Genomic DNA, 17782 nt, shown 5'->3' on the forward strand with positions numbered 1-17782 from the left:
GGATTGGACCTTTGAGTGTTTGCTTTGCTCTCTTAAGTCTGCTGTACTTAGCTAGACTATTCCTACGTCAAGGCTGTTGCATCGCTATCCCTGCCTCATATAAGGGTGACTGTTGACTGATTCTCAGGAGCCCCCATAAGTTTTTACATTTAAAGACTAAAGAACAGAATGTTGATTACAACTCTGTAGTACAGAACCTCCATTCCCTCTTCTCAGAATCTCAGTAACTTATGATTGTAGATGATAGAGTTGCATCACCTGGAGTTAAATCTGACATCCCTGAAACCATTCTGAAAAATTCCTTCTGAACAATCTCAAGTACGTCCATGTCCTTTCTAACATGTGATCACCAAAATTGAATGCAGCAATGCAGTTGTGACCTAACCAGGGCATTAGAAAAGTCCAGCATAACGCCCGTGGCTTTGTATTCAATGCTGTAATTCAATGTTGGTACAAAGATAAGTGTGTTTCTCTACTCATTTCTTATCTACATTGCAAGCCCACTGTAGTGGGTGCTTTACTCTGCAGCTAACCTCAGATGAAGCTAGTTTCTGATACTAAATGTAGACACTCAGAAAACATTAAATTTCCCAGCTCCTTGTTGAACATAAATTTCATCAGAATAGTTTCATGTTCAATTTTTTGTCCTGTAGGTATATATAACCAGGAAGGACTTCCTGGAAAATATGTTATTTATTTGAGCCACATCCCCCTCAAACTTGATATAATAAAGGGAGGAGTGCAACTTGGCCTTTGTGTATAATTGTGTTTGCTGTGTAAAAGGACTTTTTTGTAAACAATGTACAGTACAGATATAAACCATTCATCCCAACAACTCCATGCTAGTTTTTATGCCCACCTCAGAGCTCCACCCTCCTCCTTCATCTAGCTATTAACGGAGCCTTCAATTTCCTTTTCTCGCATTTGCTTGTTCACATCTGTACAATCCCCTTCAAAACTCCTTGCAATAGCAAGTTCAGTAATCTCACCACACTTTGGATATTTAAAAAAAAATTCTTCTAATATCTCTGTTTAGTCTCTGGATGACCAAATTATGTTGATGGTCTCTACTTTTACTCTTCTCCACAGTATCTACTTTTCACTTCTACTTGAGAAGTTTAACATTCCATCTAAAAGTTATCATCTTGGATAATGCAACACTACACAGTCTGGATCATGTCTCCAAATCTTGGGCCACAATTGAGAGAGTTGGCAAAAATAGTGCCATGTATAAACATGTTTTTGCCATTACTTCAAAATTAGCGGAGATCATTTGTGCAATCCTCAGTATTCTCACATATTTGCTTAATTATTTTACATAATTACAGCATCTTCAACATTCCACAGTGAATCATATATTCCCTCTTCCAGTAAAGTGATTGCTAATGTCAAGTCTAGCTTTTCATTGTTACTTTTTCTCCTATTCCTTCACTGTCTTAATTCTGGAGATGATGATTACATTTCATAATTCCCAGTTTTCTCAACTCTTCCTGAAACATTACATGCCCTCACTCAAAGTTAGCCTGATAACAATCAGGGTAGGAGGTTCTGAATATCTTTTCTCAGTCCCCTCCCTAGTCAAGAGGCCAGTTCTTGCAATCTGGATAAGATCACTTTACTCAGTAACAATAAGGAATCAAAACTAGGATGATTTGGTAAAAGAGTAAAACAAATGATCCAAGGATGCCAAAAGTGATTATGCACATTCCCGCATCTGTCAAGTGAGAGGAATTAGTAATAAAAAAAATTGTTGCTATTTTATTTAGAAGAGTCCAATTCAAACAGAAGTTAAATCTTGGACCTTTGCAATGACTGAGGCACTTTGTCCTGACTCATACAAAGCGCTGGTGTCCCCTGATCTGTGTGGATCTCAGTGTGGCAGTAGGGAGGGGATAATTTGCCGGAGTTCGAATTCCTAACTGAGTTCCTATTCCATCTACTCCAGACACACTGTGAGGCTTCCTGAGAGGTTAAAGTAGCCTGCAGTTGAGTAACTTTTAATTTCAATGTCTCCAAATGAAATCAGGCCACATACAGAGATACTGGAAGCAGCGTAGGTAACAGGTAATGCCACATCAACAACATGTCAAAGTCTTGAAGAGAGACCGAGGAAGGGAAAATTAACAATATTATTTTAGAACTATTTCAGTAGAGGTACGTGAGTGCCTTAGTGCAATGTTGAATAGTTCAATACTGAAAATAAGTAAATATTAACTGGTTGTGTTACATTACTTTTGAGGGGAGAGCAGGCATGAACAGACATATTCTAGTGACAAGGCAGGTTTATCTGTACTTTGTTGATAATGAGCACAATGTTATCAGCAGCTGGAATGAAAATACTCATTCTTTCGCATAACCTCAAACATTCCCACGTGGGCACTCTTATGTTTGGTGCCGTGTAAAGATCTCAGACTCCGTTGCCAATATGTCTTAATCCCAGTTTTAGAAGAAAGCCCTCCATAACAGCAGTTAACAATACCAGCTTCTGTATCAGCCTAACTGACTTAGACTGACTAGCATGGGAAATCGCACAAACATAATATGAGCAGGTAATCAAAAATTCCCTGAAATCACTCCAGTGTCAGTTTAAAGATAATTTAGGATAATGGGCAAGTACACTGTCATTTAATGTAGGACCACAGGAAAACATCTGAATTGGACTTTAAACGCAGCAGTGAAGTGCAGTGTAATAAACTCAGTTTGTTCCCCTATCCCTGTAGAAAAGAGAATATCATTGAATCCCTACAGTGTGGAAGCAGGCCATTCAGCCCATCTATTCCACACCGACCCACCAAAGAGCATCCCAGCCAGATCCACTCTCTACCCTATAACTCTGGATTTCCCATGGCTAATCCACCCATCCTGCACACTGTGGAGAACATAGCATGGTCAAATCACCTAACCTGCACGTCTTTGGACTGCGGGGGGAAGCCCATATAGACACAGGGAGAACATGCAAACTCCACACGGTCTGTTGAGGGTGGAATTGAACCCTGGAACTGTGAAGCAGTGGCGCTAACCACCCGAGAGCTAAGCATTGGCCAGAATGTTGTGGAGAATGAAATCACTTCTTTAAAATAGCTTTGTGGGATCTATTGTGACCACAGGGCTGACAGAGCTTCAGTTTAATGTCCAACATGAAAGGAACCTCCATTGACAATGCATCACCCTTCCAGGACAGCACTGGATTCAGGTCTCTGAAGTGAGACCATAACTTTCTGATTCAGAGGTGACAGTGTCACTCATTGGCCATGTCTGAGTATGAGCCCTGTATTTAATTGAGATGCACTGTCTTATTTTTGTTCTCAGTGCCATTTTTCCCCTCACCTAGAGACGCTAGGTTGTGCTGAAGGAGATGACTAACCAGTCTTTTCAAGACTGGAACCAGCTCAATGGTTGTGAAAATGCCAGAGCAAAAATGGATCACACTCTCATCTGAAACCTGACAATACAGTGAGTGGTTATGACCCAGAAATCACTGCTTATGAGGATGGAGGAAGGATGGTGATAAAGACTTCAAAGTGGAATTGGATGAAACCTTGAGGAAGATAAACTCACAGGGCTGTAGAGGTAGTGCAGCAGATGGGACTGATTGCTTTACTTAACAGACAGCCATCCAACAGAGCCTCGATGGTCCGATGGTCTCCCATCTGTGTTGTAGTGACTCTGAGGCCATTGTGTCATGTTCAGAAGTGATCCTCCTTTCTGCTACCCCTTCACTTTCCCTGTCCAATGCATCTGAGGGCAATAAAGTAAAACAAAGAATTGCGGATGCTGAAGATCTGAAACAAAAACAGAAATCGCTGGAGAAACTCAGCAGATCTAGCAACATCTGTGGAGAGAAAGCAGAATTGATGTTACAAATCTCAGGCACTGAAGAAGGGTTACTGATCCAAAAAGTTAACACTGCTTTCTCTCCCAAGATGCTGCCAGACTTGCCATTTTCTGTTTATCCATGATCGAGTCACAATTGGCACACACCCCTTTATATTACTTAACTGAGACACTCCTAGTCTATCTGTACTGTCTGTGAAGGCCCTGTGCTGGCTTATTTTGTTAAACTGTGTTATCTCTTCCACACAGGGTCTCACCCAGAAATCCAAGGCAGCTTCAGAGGAGAGTGTGAACTCGACAGGATTTGTCCACCCGTATAACCGTACCCAGTACTGTCACTGGCCTTGCCAGTGTCCGAAGCGCACGCCTAGGTGTCCGCCCGGAGTTAGCTTGGTAATGGATGGCTGTGAATGTTGTAAGGCATGTGCCAAGCAGCTGGGAGAGAACTGCACAGAGGCAGACACCTGCGATTACCACAAAGGGCTGTACTGTGACTATAGTCGGGATGCCCCTAAGTATGAAGTAGGATTGTGCGCGTGTAAGTGAAGTATATACCTCGGTGACATACAGAACAAAAAACAGTTGTCAGGGGTTAAAGGGTCATGTCAATCTTGTGGGGATGGATGCTGGTGGGATATGGGGGTGGGTTTGGGGCTGGGTGATGGTTCATGGGGGCAGGATAAGTGTTTTGCAGTCTCATCAGGACAGCTACACAGCTTCCAACAAACTTTTCATAAGTGTCATATGAAAGTTCAAATCAAAGGGAATCTCAGATAAAACTGGTGTACAGATTAGGAATTAATCGTAGGAACGGGAGCAGAGTTAAAGGTGTGATTTTAGGCTGGGGAACTGCCATGAGCAGAGTGACCCATACGGCAGCTACTGCTGTTCCTTCTCTACACAAGCCGTCTGCATTCAGAAACCTGTTGGAAGGAAAAACAAGGTGCTGATTAATTGAATGTTTTCAACTCACTAGGAAAGAGGCTCAGTAAGGACTAGGAGTGAGAAGACAGCCACCGTAGTCACAAAATGTGAACTGACTATATCATACAGAGTAGAAATAGAGTGTACAGCACCGACAAATTTGTCCATGCCCGTGTACATATTGCACTTGAACCCCCATCCCAACCCTTTTGGCATATTCGTACATTCCTTACTCCCAAATGCCGTTACCCAAACTCCCATTAAATGCTTCCATGTTATTCAGCGATGTGTCAGCAACTTCTTAATTCTTATCACTTTTTCGGTAAAGATGTCTCTTCTGAACTCTAGCCCTGGGAGATTTAGTCATGGCTATTTTGGATCTTAATCTCTCTCATGCATGGAAATACCTTCACTGTGTCTTCCCAATCAAACTCCAGTGTTTAGTTTTGTTTTCTTCCAGTTGCCAATGTATTCTGCTGAAAATGCTGACTGTTCCTGGACTGCCTCTCAGGTTGCACACCGATGCACCACCAAAGTGACATGCCTTCACCTCTAAGCAGTGACTGTTGGAAGGCTAGTTAACCATGTAAGGCATCACATTTGTTCACATGCATGCACAGTTTCCAGCAGGGGTCCCTGGATGGCACTCGATAGCAAGGTAATAAAACCGGGAATTGCAGATGCTAGAGATCTGAAGTAAACAAAAATAGACAGAATTTGCCGGAGACATTCAGCAGATCTGGAAGCGTCTGTGGAGAAAGAAACAGAATTATCATTTCAAGTCATCTGATGTTTCAGAGAGTTACAGAATGATCAAGAGCAGGAGCCAAGCCTTATCATTTTCTCCCCCAGTGTCCAGTACTGATGAATGTAAGATTCTGGCTGACATGGGTAGGATAAGCTATCTCAGCGTGAAAAATAGGACAGGTATTTATTTAATTTAGTGTCAATCTGGAATTGAACCCTGGGATTGAAAAAGATTGCATGGAACTGTTAAAAATAGTCTATCTTTATGTAACTGGTTTGGTCAAATTGACACTCATCTATCTTTATAATAAAATGTGAGGCTGGATGAACACAGCAGGCCAAGCAGCATCTCAGGAGCACAAAAGCTGACGTTTCGGGCCTAGACCCTTCATCAGAGAGGGGGATGGGGGGAGGGAACTGGAATAAATAGGGAGAGAGGGGGAGGCGGACCGAAGATGGAGAGTAAAGAAGATAGGTGGAGAAGGTGTGGGTGGGGAGGTAGGGAGGGGATAGGTCAGTCCAGGGAAGACGGACAGGTCAAGGAGGTGGGATGAGGTTAGTAGGTGCGGCTTGGGGTGGGAGGAAGGGATGGGTGAGAGGAAGAACCGGTTAGGGAGGCAGAGACAGGTTGGACTGGTTTTGGGATGCAGTGGGTGGGGGGGAAGAGCTGGGCTGGTTGTGTGGTGCAGTGGGGGGAGGGGATGAACTGGGCTGGTTTAGGGATGCAGTGGGGGAAGGGGAGATTTTGAAACTGGTGAAGTCCACATTGATACCATATGGCTGCAGGGTTCCCAGGCGGAATATGAGTTGCTGTTCCTGCAACCTTCGGGTGGCATCATTGTGGCAGTGCAGGAGGCCCATGATGGACATGTCATCAAGAGAATGGGAGGGGGAGTGGAAATGGTTTGCGACTGGGAGGTGCAGTTGTTTGTTGCGAACTGAGCGGAGGTGTTCTGCAAAGCGGTCCCCAAGCCTCCGCTTGGTTTCCCCAATGTAGAGGAAGCCACACCGGGTACAGCGGATGCAGTATACCACATTGGCAGATGTGCAGGTGAACCTCTGCTTAATGTGGAATGTCATCTTGGGGCCTGGGATGGGGGTGAGGGAGGAGGTGTGGGGACAAGTGTAGCATTTCCTGCGGTTGCAGGGGAAGGTGCCGGGTGTGGTGGGGTTGGAGGGCAGTGTGGAGCGAACAAGGGAGTCACGGAGAGAGTGGTCTCTCCGGAAAGCAGACAGGGGTGGGGATGGAAAAATGTCTTGGGTGGTGGGGTCGGATTGTAAATGGCGGAAGTGTCGGAGGATAATGCGTTGTATCCGGAGGTTGGTAGGGTGGTGTGTGAGAACGAGGGGGATCCTCTTGGGGCGGTTGTGGCGGGGGCGGGGTGTGAGGGATGTGTCGCGGGAAATGCGGGAGATGCGGTCAAGGGCGTTCTCAATCACCGTGGGGGGGAAGTTGCGGTCCTTAAAGAACTTGGACATCTGGGATGTGCGGGAGTGGAATGTCTTATCCTGGGAGCAGATGCGGCGGAGGCGGAGGAATTGGGAATAGGGGATGGAATTTTCACGCACTCATCTATCTTTTACTGATTCTAATTTAACTAGCTATAGAACATAGAACATAGAACAGTACAGCACAGAACAGGCCCTTCAGCCCACAATGTTGTGCCGACCATTGATCCTCATGTATGCAACCTCAAATTTCTGTGACCATATACATGTCCAGCAGTCTCTTAAATGACCCCAATGACCGTGCTTCCACAACTGCTGCTGGCAACGCATTCCATGCTCTCACAACTCTCTGCGTAAAGAACCTGCCTCTGACATCCCCTCTATACTTTCCACCAACCAGCTTAAAACTATGACCCCTCGTGCTAGCCATTTCTGCCCTGGGAAATAGTCTCTGGCTATCAACTCTATCTATGCCTCTCATTATCTTGTATACCTCAATTAGGTCCCCTCTCCTCCTCCTTTTCTCCAATGAAAAGAGACCGAGCTCAGTCAACCTCTCTTCATAAGATAAGCCCTCCAGTCCAGGCAGCATCCTGGTAAACCTCCTCTGAACCCTCTCCAAAGTATCCACATCTTTCCTATAATAGGGCGCCCAGAACTGGACGCAGTATTCCAAGTGCGGTCTAACCAAAGTTTTATAGAGCTGCAACAAGATCTCACGACTCTTAAACTCAATCCCCCTGTTATTGAAAGCCAAAACACCATATGCTTTCTTAACAACCCTGTCCACTTGGGTGGCCATTTTAAGGGATCTATGTATCTGCACACCAAGATCCCTCTGTTCCTCCACGCTGCCAAGAATCCTATCCTTAATCCTGTACTCAGCTTTCAAATTCGACCTTCCAAAATGCATCACCTCGCATTTATCCAGGTTGAACTCCATCTGCCACCTCTCAGCCCATCTCTGCATCCTGTCAATGTCCCGCTGCAGCCTACAACAGCCCTCTACACTGTCAACGACACCTCCGACCTTTGTGTCATCTGCAAACTTGCTGACCCAACCTTCAATCCCCTCATCCAAGTCATTAATAAAAATTACAAACAGTAGAGGCCCAAGGACAGAGCCCTGTGGAACCCCACTCACCACTGACTTCCAGGCAGAATATTTTCCTTCTACTACCACTCGCTGTCTTCTGTTAGCCAGCCAATTCTGTATCCAAGCAGCTAAGTTCCCCTGTATCCCATTCCTCCTGACCTTCTGAATGAGCCTACCATGTGGTGCATGAATTCCATCGAAGTTTCACTGGACCTTGTCGTTAGTGAGTGAAGAAGTTGAGGTAATGAAGGCGGCGTCTGCTCATTCAGGCTGAAGGAGACTTGGGTTCAGAGCAGAGAAAGGGAATCAAATGGAGGACGGCGAGTCATCTCCCAGAGGGGAATATCAGGTGTTGATCCAGAGCAGGGGAAGAATGTGGAAAGTGGAGGAAGCAGGAATCGAGTGTTGCGTCCATTCTCATGATCTCATTGAATGGTGGAACAGGTTCAGGGAGTTGAATATCCTACTCTTGTTCCTATTTCCCATGTTCCAGGTGTGTCAGTTCAGGGTCTGAGAAGTGTCAGCGGTCTGGGGGAGATGTTGTTCGGTTCTGTGAGCTAAGTATGGCATTTAGTTAAATAGATACTTAAGAGTTAAACAGATTATTTAATAGCATCACTTTTCCTGGATAAAGTTTCCTTAGTTGCATTTGAACCCTTCTGATACCCTGATTTAAATGGATATTTTCTGAGGGTCCCAAGCATGGAGGAATTGTGCAGCGGAACTTTCAATTTTCCAGGTAATCCAGGCTATCTGATGTAGCTTAGTTGCTGTCAGTGACCTGAAAACATTACAAGTTATCAGCTATTCATAGAACAGGAGGTTGTGCAACATTTTACCTTCCCACATAACAATGGCGACACTTCAAGAGCACTTTGTTGGCACTTTATAAATGCAAGTCTTTCTATGTTTGAACAGGTAACAGTGCCATCCTCTGGAGGAAATAAAAATAGCAAGAATTGTCATTGTTACCATCAATTTGAATGACCCGTTACCGTTATTATGACAAATGAAATAAATTGTTTTCTTTTATTAAAGGTTAAGTAATGTGTTATCAGAGATAATGGGAACTGCAGATGCTGGAGAATCCGAGATAACAAAGTGTGGAGCTGGATGAACACAGCAGGCCAAGCAGCATCTTAGGAGTACAACGGGCCGAGACCCTTCATCAGAGAGGGGGATGGGGAGAGAGGGGGAGGCGGACTGAGGATGGATAGAGGAGAAGATAGGTGGAGAGGAGAGTATGGGTGGGGAGGTAGGGAGGGGATAGATCAATCCGGGGAGGACAGACAGGTCAAGGGGGCAGGATGAGGTTAGTAGGTAGGAACATGACACCACTCACGCCCTCCACCTCCTCCAGAACTCGCTATTCCCTGGTCTCCAACACTTCATTCTCACCATGGATGTCTGGTCCCTATACACCTGCATCCCCCATGCAGATGGCCTCAAGGACCTCCGCTTCTTCCTGTCCGGCAGACCCGAGCAGTCCCCCTCCACCAACACCCTCATCCACCGAGCCGAACTTGTCCTCACCCTCAACAACTTCTCTTTCAATTCCTCCCACTTCCTACAGACCAAGGGGGTGGCCATGGGTGCCCGCATGGGCCCAAGCTATGCCTGCCTCGTTGTAGGTTATGTGGAACAGTCCCTTTTCCGCACCTACACTGGCCCTAAACCCCACCTCTTCCTCCATTACATTGATGACTGTATCAACGCCGCCTCTTGCTCCCAAGAGGAGCTCAAACAGTTCATCCACTTCACCAACATCTTCCACCCCAACCTCAAATTCACCTGGACCACCTCCAACACATCCCTCACCTTCCTGGACCTCTCTGTCTCCATCTCAGGCAACCACCTAGAAACCAATGTCCATTTCAAGCCCACCGACTCCCACAGCCACCTAGAATACGCCTCCTCCTGTCCACCTTCCTGCAAAAATTCCATCCCCTATTCCCAATTCCTTCATCTCCGCCGCATCTGCTCCCAGGGTGAGGCATTCCACTCCTGCACATCCCAGATGTCCTCATTCTTCAAGGACCGCAACTTCCCCCCCGCAGTGGTAAAGACCATCCTCAACCAAGTCTCCCACATTTTCCTCACCTCATCCCTCACACCCCACCCCCGCAATAACCACGAAAAGAGAATCACCCTAGTCCTCACATACCACTCCACCAACCTCCGCATACAACGCGTCATCCTCCGACACTTCCGCCACCTACCAGAGGAAAGCCATAGTAGTCAGTTCTCTGGCACTGAGCCTGACACTGTGGCAAAGAAGGGAAGGGGGCAGAATAGAAAAGTACTCGTGGTAGGGGACTCGATAGTTAGGGGAATCGACAGGAGATTTTGTGGTCAGGATCGGGATTCCCGGAAGGTATGTTGCCTCCCTGGTGCCAGGGTCCGGGACGTCTCCGATCGGGTGTATAAGGTTCTAAAAGGGGAGGGCGAACAGCCAGAAATCGTGTTACATATTGGCACTAATGATATAGCCAGAAATAGGTTTGAGGATATAAAAAGTGATTTCAGGGAGTTAGGATGGAAGCTGCAGAGCAGGACGAACGGAGTAGTGTTCTCTGGTTTACTACCGGTGCCATGAGATAGCAAGGCGAGGAACAGGGAGCGGGCGCAGCTGAACACGTGGCTACGCAGCTGGTGTAGGAGGGAGGACTTCAGATATGTAGATAATTGGGATGCCTTCTGGGGAAGGTGGGACCTGTACAAGAAGGACGGGTTGCATCTGAACTGGAAGGGGACCAATGTCCTGGGTGGAAGGTTTGCTAGAGTAGTTCGAGAGGGTTTAAACTAGTATGGCAGGGGGGTGGGAACCTGAGCTGTATACCAGAGGTGAGAGTTGATGCAGGTGAGGCAGTAGCAAGAGGTAGACCAGCTAGTGGGAAGGATTTTCCTGGGAAGGAACCAAGGGATCGGTTAAAGTGTGTTTGCTTTAATGCAAGGAGTATCAGGAATAAAAGTGATGAACTTAGAGCATGGATCAGTACCTGGTGCTATGATGTTGTGGCCATAACAGAGACATGGGTTTCTCATGGGCAGGAATGGTTGCTGGATGTTCCAGGGTTTAGAACATTTAAAAAGAGTAGGGAGGGGGGTAAAAAAGGAGGGGGTGTAGCACTACTAATCAGAGAGGTTATCACAGCTACAGAAGCTTCCATTGTCGAGGAAGATCTGCCTACTGAGTCAGTATGGGTGGAAATTAGGAACAGCAAGGGAGTAGTCACCTCGTTAGGGGTTTTCTACAGGCCCCCCAATAGCAGCAGGGAGATTGAAGAAAGCATAGGTCGGCAGATTTTGGAAAAGTGTGGACACAGTAGGGTTGTTGTAATGGGTGACTTTAACTTTCCTAATATTGATTGGAACCTCCTTCGAGCAGAAGATTTGAATGGAGCTGTTTTTGTAAGGTGTGTTCAGGAGGGTTTCCTAATGCAGTACGTTGACAGGCCAACGAGGGAAGAGGCCATTCTAGACTTGGTGCTCGGAAACGAGCCAGGGCAGGTATCAGATCTTGTGGTGGGAGAGCATTTTGGTGATAGTGACCATAACTGCCTCACATTCTACATAGCTATGGAGAAGGAGAGGATTAGGCAAAATGGGAGGATATTTAATTGGGGAAGAGGAAACTATGACATGATTAGACATGAGTTAGGAAGCATGGACTGGGAGCAATTGTTCCATGGTAAGGGAACTATAGACATTTGGAGACTGTTTAAGGAACAGTTGTTGCGAGTGATGAGTAAATATGTCCCTCTGAGACAGGCAAGAAGGGGTAAGATAAAGGAACCTTGGATGACGAGAGCGGTGGAGCTTCTTGTCAAAAGGAAGAAGGTAGCTTACATAAGGTGGAGGAAGCTAGGGTCAAGTTCAGCTAGAGAGGATTACACGCAGGCAAGGAAGGAGCTCAAAAATGGTCTGAGGAGAGCCAGGAGGGGGCACGAGAAAGGCTTGGCAGAACGAATTAGGGAAAACACAAAGGCATTTTACACTTGTGAGGAATAAGAGAATGGTCAAAGAAAGAGTAGCGCCGATCAGGGATAGCATAGGGAACTTGTGTGTGGAGTCTGAGGAGGTAGGGGAAGCCCTAAATGAGTTTTTTGCTTCTGTCTTTACGAAAGAAACGAACTTTGTAGTGAATGAAACCTTTGAAGAGCAGGTGTGCATGCTGGAATGGATAGAGATAGAGGAAGCTGACGTGCTGAAAATTTTGTCAAACATTAAGATTGACAAGTCGTCAGGCCCGGACCAGATTTGTCCTCGGCTGCTTTGGGAAGCGAGAAATGCAATTGCTTCGCCACTTGCGAAGATCTTTGCATCCTCGCTCTCCACTGGAGCCGTACCTGAGGACTGGAGAGAGGCAAATGTAACTCCTCTCTTCAAGAAAGGAAATAGGGAAATCCCCGACAATTACAGACCAGTAAGTCTCATGTCTGTCATCTGCAAGGTGTTAGAAAGGATTCTGAGGGATAGGATTTATGACCATCTGGAAGAGCATGGCTTGATCAAATGCAGTCAACACGGCTTTGTGAGGGGCAGGTCATGCCTCACAAACCTTATCGAGTTCTTTGAGGATTTGACTAGAAAAGTTGATGAGGGTCGAGCTTTGGATGTGGTGTATATGGACTTCAGTAAGGCATTTGGTAAGGTTCCCCATGGTAGGCTCATTCAGAAGGTAAGGAGGAATGGGATACAGGGGAAGCTAGCTGCCTGGATACAGAATTGGCTGGCCAACAGAAGACAGCGAGTGGTAGTAGAAGGAAAATATTCTGCCTGGAAGTCAGTGGTGAGTGGGGTTCCACAGGGCTCTGTCCTTGGGCCTCTACTGTTTGTAATTTTAATTAATGACTTGGATGAGGGGATTGAAGGATGGGTCAGCAAGTTTGCAGATGACACAAAGGTCGGAGGTGTCGTTGACAGTATCGAGGGCTGTTGTAGGCTGCAGCGGGACATTGACAGGATGCAGAGATGGGCTGAGAGGTGGCAGATGGAGTTCAACCTGGATAAATGCGAGGTTATGCATTTTGGAAGGTCGAATTTGAAAGCTGAGTACAGGATTAAGGATAGGATTCTTGGCAGTGTGGAGGAACAGAGGGATCTTGGTGTGCAGATACATAGATCCCTTAAAATGGCCACCCAAGTGGACAGGGTTGTTAAGAAAGCATATGGTGTTTTGGCTTTCATTAACAGGGGGATTGAGTTTAAGAGTCGTGAGATCTTGTTGCAGCTCTATAAAACTTTGGTTAGACCGCACTTGGAATGCTGCGTCCAGTTCTGGTCGCCCTATTATAGGAAAGATGTGGATGCTTTGGAGATGGTTCAGAGGAGGTTTACCAGGATGCTGCCTGGACTGGAGGGCTTATCTTATGAAGAGAGGTTGACTGAGCTCGGTCTCTTTTCATTGGAGAAAAGGAGGAGGAGAGGGGACCTAATTGAGGTATACAAGATAATGAGAGGCATAGATAGAGTTGATAGCCAGAGGCTATTTCCCAGGGCAGAAATGGCTAGCTCGAGGGGTCATAGTTTTAAGCTGGTTGGAGGAAAGTATAGAGGGGATGTCAGAGGCGGGTTCTTTACACAGAGAGTTGTGAGAGTATGGAATGCGTTGCCAGCAGCAGTTGTGGAAGCAGGTCATTGGGGTAATTTAAGAGACTGCTGGACATGCATATGGTCACAGAAATTTGAGGGTGCATACATGAGGATCAATGGCCGGCACAACATTGTGGGCTGAAGGGCCTGTTCTGTGCTGTACTGTTCTATGTTCTATGTTCTATCTACAATCTGACCCCACCACTAAAGGCATTTTTCCAACTCCACCATTGTCTGCCTTCCGGAGAGACCACTTTCTTCGCAACTCCCTTGTCAGCTCCACACTCCCCTCCAACCTCACCACACCCGGCACCTTCCCCTGCAACTACAGGAAATGCTACACTTGCCCCCACATCTCCTCCCTCACCCACATCCTAGGCCCCAAGGTAACTTGCCACATCAAGCAGATGTTCACCTGCACATCCGCCAATGTGGTATACTGCATCTGCTGTACACGGTGTGGCTACCACTACATTGGGGAAACCAAGCGGAGGCTTGGGGACCACTTCGCAGAACACCTATGCTCGGCTCGCAATAAACATCTGCACCTCCCAATCGCGAACTAGTTTAACTGGGCCCCCCCCCCCCCCCCCCCCCCGATTCCTTGGACAACATGTCCATCCTGGGCCTCCTGCAGTGCCATAATGATGCCACCCGAAGGTTGCAGGAACAGCAACTCAAATTCCGCTTGGGAACCTTGCAGCCCAATGGTATCAATGTGGACTTCACCAGCTTCAAAATCTCCCCTTCCCCTACTGCATCCCAAAACCAGCCCAGATCATCCCCGCCTCCCTAACCTGTTCTTCCTCTCACCTAACCCCTCCTCCCACCTCAAGCCGCACCTCCATTTCCTACCTACTAACCTCATCCTGCCCCCTTGACCTGTCCGTCCTCCCCAGACTGAACTACCCCTCCCTACCTCCCCACCCATACTCTTCTCTCCACCTATCTTCTCCTCTATCCATCCTCGGTCTGCCTCCCCCTCTCTCCCTATTTATTCCAGAACCCTCCCCCCATCCCCGTCTCTGATGAAGGGTCTAGTCCCGAAACGTCAGCTTTTGTGCTCCTGAGATGCTGCTTGGCCTGCTGTGTTCATCCAGCTCCACACTTTGTTATCTAAGTAATATGTGAGTTTACTGTGTCAGTTTGTAATTGATCTTTTGTTCTGTTAGATGTGGTGGGAGTAGGATGCGAGCTGAACGGGGTCATGTATTCCAATGGCCAAAGCTTTCAGCCCAACTGCAAGTACAAATGTACATGTGTAAACGGCGCAATTGGTTGTATCCCTGTGTGCCGGCAGTCCCGACCTCCGCTTGTCTGGTGTCAGAATCCCAAGCGTGCGAAAATGCCAGGAAAATGCTGTGAACAGTGGTTCTGTGATGAATCAAAGAAGCTAAAGAAGACTGCCCCACGTCATGTGTCCCTGTCAGGTAGGAGATCCTGTGCATGGCCTGGTTCAGTGGAGGTTTCTGAGGTTTTTATAAATTGAGGTCTAAAAGGCTGAAAACACTCCAATAGGAACTTGCAGGAGAGATTTGGGAACACTTCAAACATTTGCAAAGCTACATGGTAAAGGTGACACTAGTTTCTTTCAAAGAGCCAGCACAGAGACAATGGGTTTAATAGCCACCCTCTGTGCTGCACAATTCTCCAATTCTATAATTCATCTGCTCCTATCTCCCGGTTTTCAGTTATCTCCTGAAGGTGCAACCGCTTCCTCGATTTGAGTTCTCAGCAACCTCCAAAATCTTGTGCAAGTGATATTTGTGAGCTGCAGTACTGTTTCTCGGCACGCTGTCTGACAGTAGATGTGGTTGCAGAGGTCAGAAATCATAACCAGTGAGAACATAGATGTGGCAGGAGCCCACTCACGCAAACATGCCAGTGAATGACTGGATTCCAGTCACGAGTGGGAATCTTGGTTGTTCCCCTGTGTCTGCTAGGGTTCTGAAGCTGTTTTGTAAACACTCATCTATCAAAACAGACACTAGCTAACTGAGCACAGACCAGATATGAATCTGGGACCTTGCTGGCCTTATGTCTCAGTTTACATTCCACAGGAGCATGATTACTGCTAAACCAGAAAGCTTAAGTTATTTTTGACATAATTTCTGCTAGCAATATATGCTTAGGTGTGGAATAGATTACCTGCAAAACTAATTCAAAAAATTTTAAGAATGATAGATATGATACTATAGCTGTTTTCTTTGTATCAGGATAGAGAGTGGCCATCTTGGGTAAAATGGGCAATCAGTAATTGATTTTGTCATGCAGGAGATTGTGAAAGAGAAGATTAAATATCCAAATGCCATTTGTTCAATTTAAGTCTTCTTACAACTGCCTTGCTTATCACCCCTCTCAATATCAGTTTATTAATTCACGATTCATAAAGACCCACATTTGTATGTTTTCTGTATATTTCAACGTTGTAAAATGTACTTGTTCCATAATTAATCTGTCAACGCCTTGCTTTGATAATAGTACTTTCAAATTTAGCTACTTATAGTTATTGATATTTTCCATTCTCCATCGTCATTGATACTCCCAGTAGGCCTGACTTCAGAGAAAACCATGCGGTTTTCTTTATGAGTCAAAGGTTTATTGGTTAAGTAGTCATAAGGGAACAGGTTTACAGCTTTTTGGGAAAGAGCAAAAGAGTGAGATGAATTGGATAGCTCTTCACTCCCAGTGCACCCTCTGTGAAGCTGTACAGGTATAATCCTCCTGTGCTACATGATTCTATTATTGTATTACCATTTGGTATTGAATCAGCTCAAAATATCCTCTAATGGAGACCTGAACTGCCACAAGATTGACCTAGATTTCAGCAGGCAAGTTACTACAGAGAAAGTATTATCATAGAGTAATTATGCTGCCGGAGGAGGCCAATCAGCTCACCAAGGCTGCACTGGGCTCTCCAAGCCATGTCCTCAAGTAGAAACATTGAAACATAGAAACAAGGAGCAAGAGTAGCCTGTTGGCCCTTTGTGCTTGCACAGCCTTTCAACATGATCTTGGATGATCATTTAATTCAGTGTCATATTTCAGTAGTACTCCTTGAAAACCTTGATGCCTTTAAAATCAAATAAAAAAAAACTAACTCCTGAGTACATTCAGTGAAATCCCTGTACAATGCTCCTGTACAAATTATCATCTAATGCCCTCTTGAATGCTTCAATAAGTCTGCCACCACCATTCTTCTAGGCAGTGGATTCCAGACCAAAATCACTTAAATGAAAACATTTTTCTCAATTCAATCCAGGTTTTTAGCAGCAGCAATGGACAGAGTGTCATTCCTACACATTCAGTTCTCCTTCACCTTGGCAACATGTTCCTCCTCCCAGTCTTTAGCATGTGCCCTTTTATCCAATATCCTCAGGCAATCTGACCTAATGGTGAAGAGAATAAAGCAATGATCAGTTCAGCATGCCTTGGTTACACCCTATAAACTACAATACTGCCATTGCACAAAACACATTCAGCGTTTTCATGTCATGTTATACTTTCTGCCACCATTTTTTTTGTATCAGAAATCTAGTGAATGTCTTGGTGCTACATATCTGATCATTTGGGAAGCAAGGAGCAGAAATGATTTTTGCTGCCTTGGCTTGAGGATTATACTGACTTTGTTGTTCATTGTATACGTTCCCAGCTTACACAAGTGAGTCAGAAGTATGGCGCCGTAATTGCTTAGTGCAAACTACACCCTGGACTGCCTGCTCAGCATCTTGCGGAATGGGAATATCTACAAGGATTTCAAATGAAAACGACCAGTGCAAACTAGCAAAAGAAAGACGCCTTTGCTATTTACGCCCCTGCAACGTTAACATTACGCAACATATCAAGGTAAGATTCTCTGATTTGACTGCACTAAGTCGCTACTCCCAGGGATCGCCAAGTGACTCTCTGGTGTTATCACTGAGGCCGGCAAAGAGCACTGCAACCCTCTTTGGTCCCACTACTCCACTGAACACAATATAAACATAGTTATTTCACCCAGTTACCTATACCAATGAAATATTTTTAACTGAATTTAGTTTAGAATAACAAGATACATGAACCAGATTTCTTTAATTAATAACAAAATTTATTGTGGAAATGAGGCTTACTTGGTGATGATGTAAAATCAATTAACAC

General features: G+C 45.7%; 1 protein-coding gene across 4 annotated transcripts in view; it reads left to right on the forward strand.

Annotated features, from left to right (window-relative positions):
* ccn4b (cellular communication network factor 4b) overlaps positions 1 to 17782 on the forward strand; it is a 65255-nt gene that overhangs the window by 43737 nt on the left and 3736 nt on the right. For all 4 annotated transcript variants that reach the window (XM_048530143.2, XM_048530142.2, XM_059646173.1 and 1 more), the window contains 3 exons: positions 4084 to 4372; positions 14818 to 15075; positions 17298 to 17491. In XM_048530143.2, the coding sequence (XP_048386100.2) occupies positions 4084 to 4372; positions 14818 to 15075; positions 17298 to 17491 (741 nt within the window). The remainder of the gene's footprint in view (positions 1 to 4083; positions 4373 to 14817; positions 15076 to 17297; positions 17492 to 17782) is intronic.

The sequence above is a fragment of the Stegostoma tigrinum genome, chromosome 5 (assembly GCF_030684315.1).
Source record: "Stegostoma tigrinum isolate sSteTig4 chromosome 5, sSteTig4.hap1, whole genome shotgun sequence".
NCBI lineage: Eukaryota > Metazoa > Chordata > Chondrichthyes > Orectolobiformes > Stegostomatidae > Stegostoma > Stegostoma tigrinum.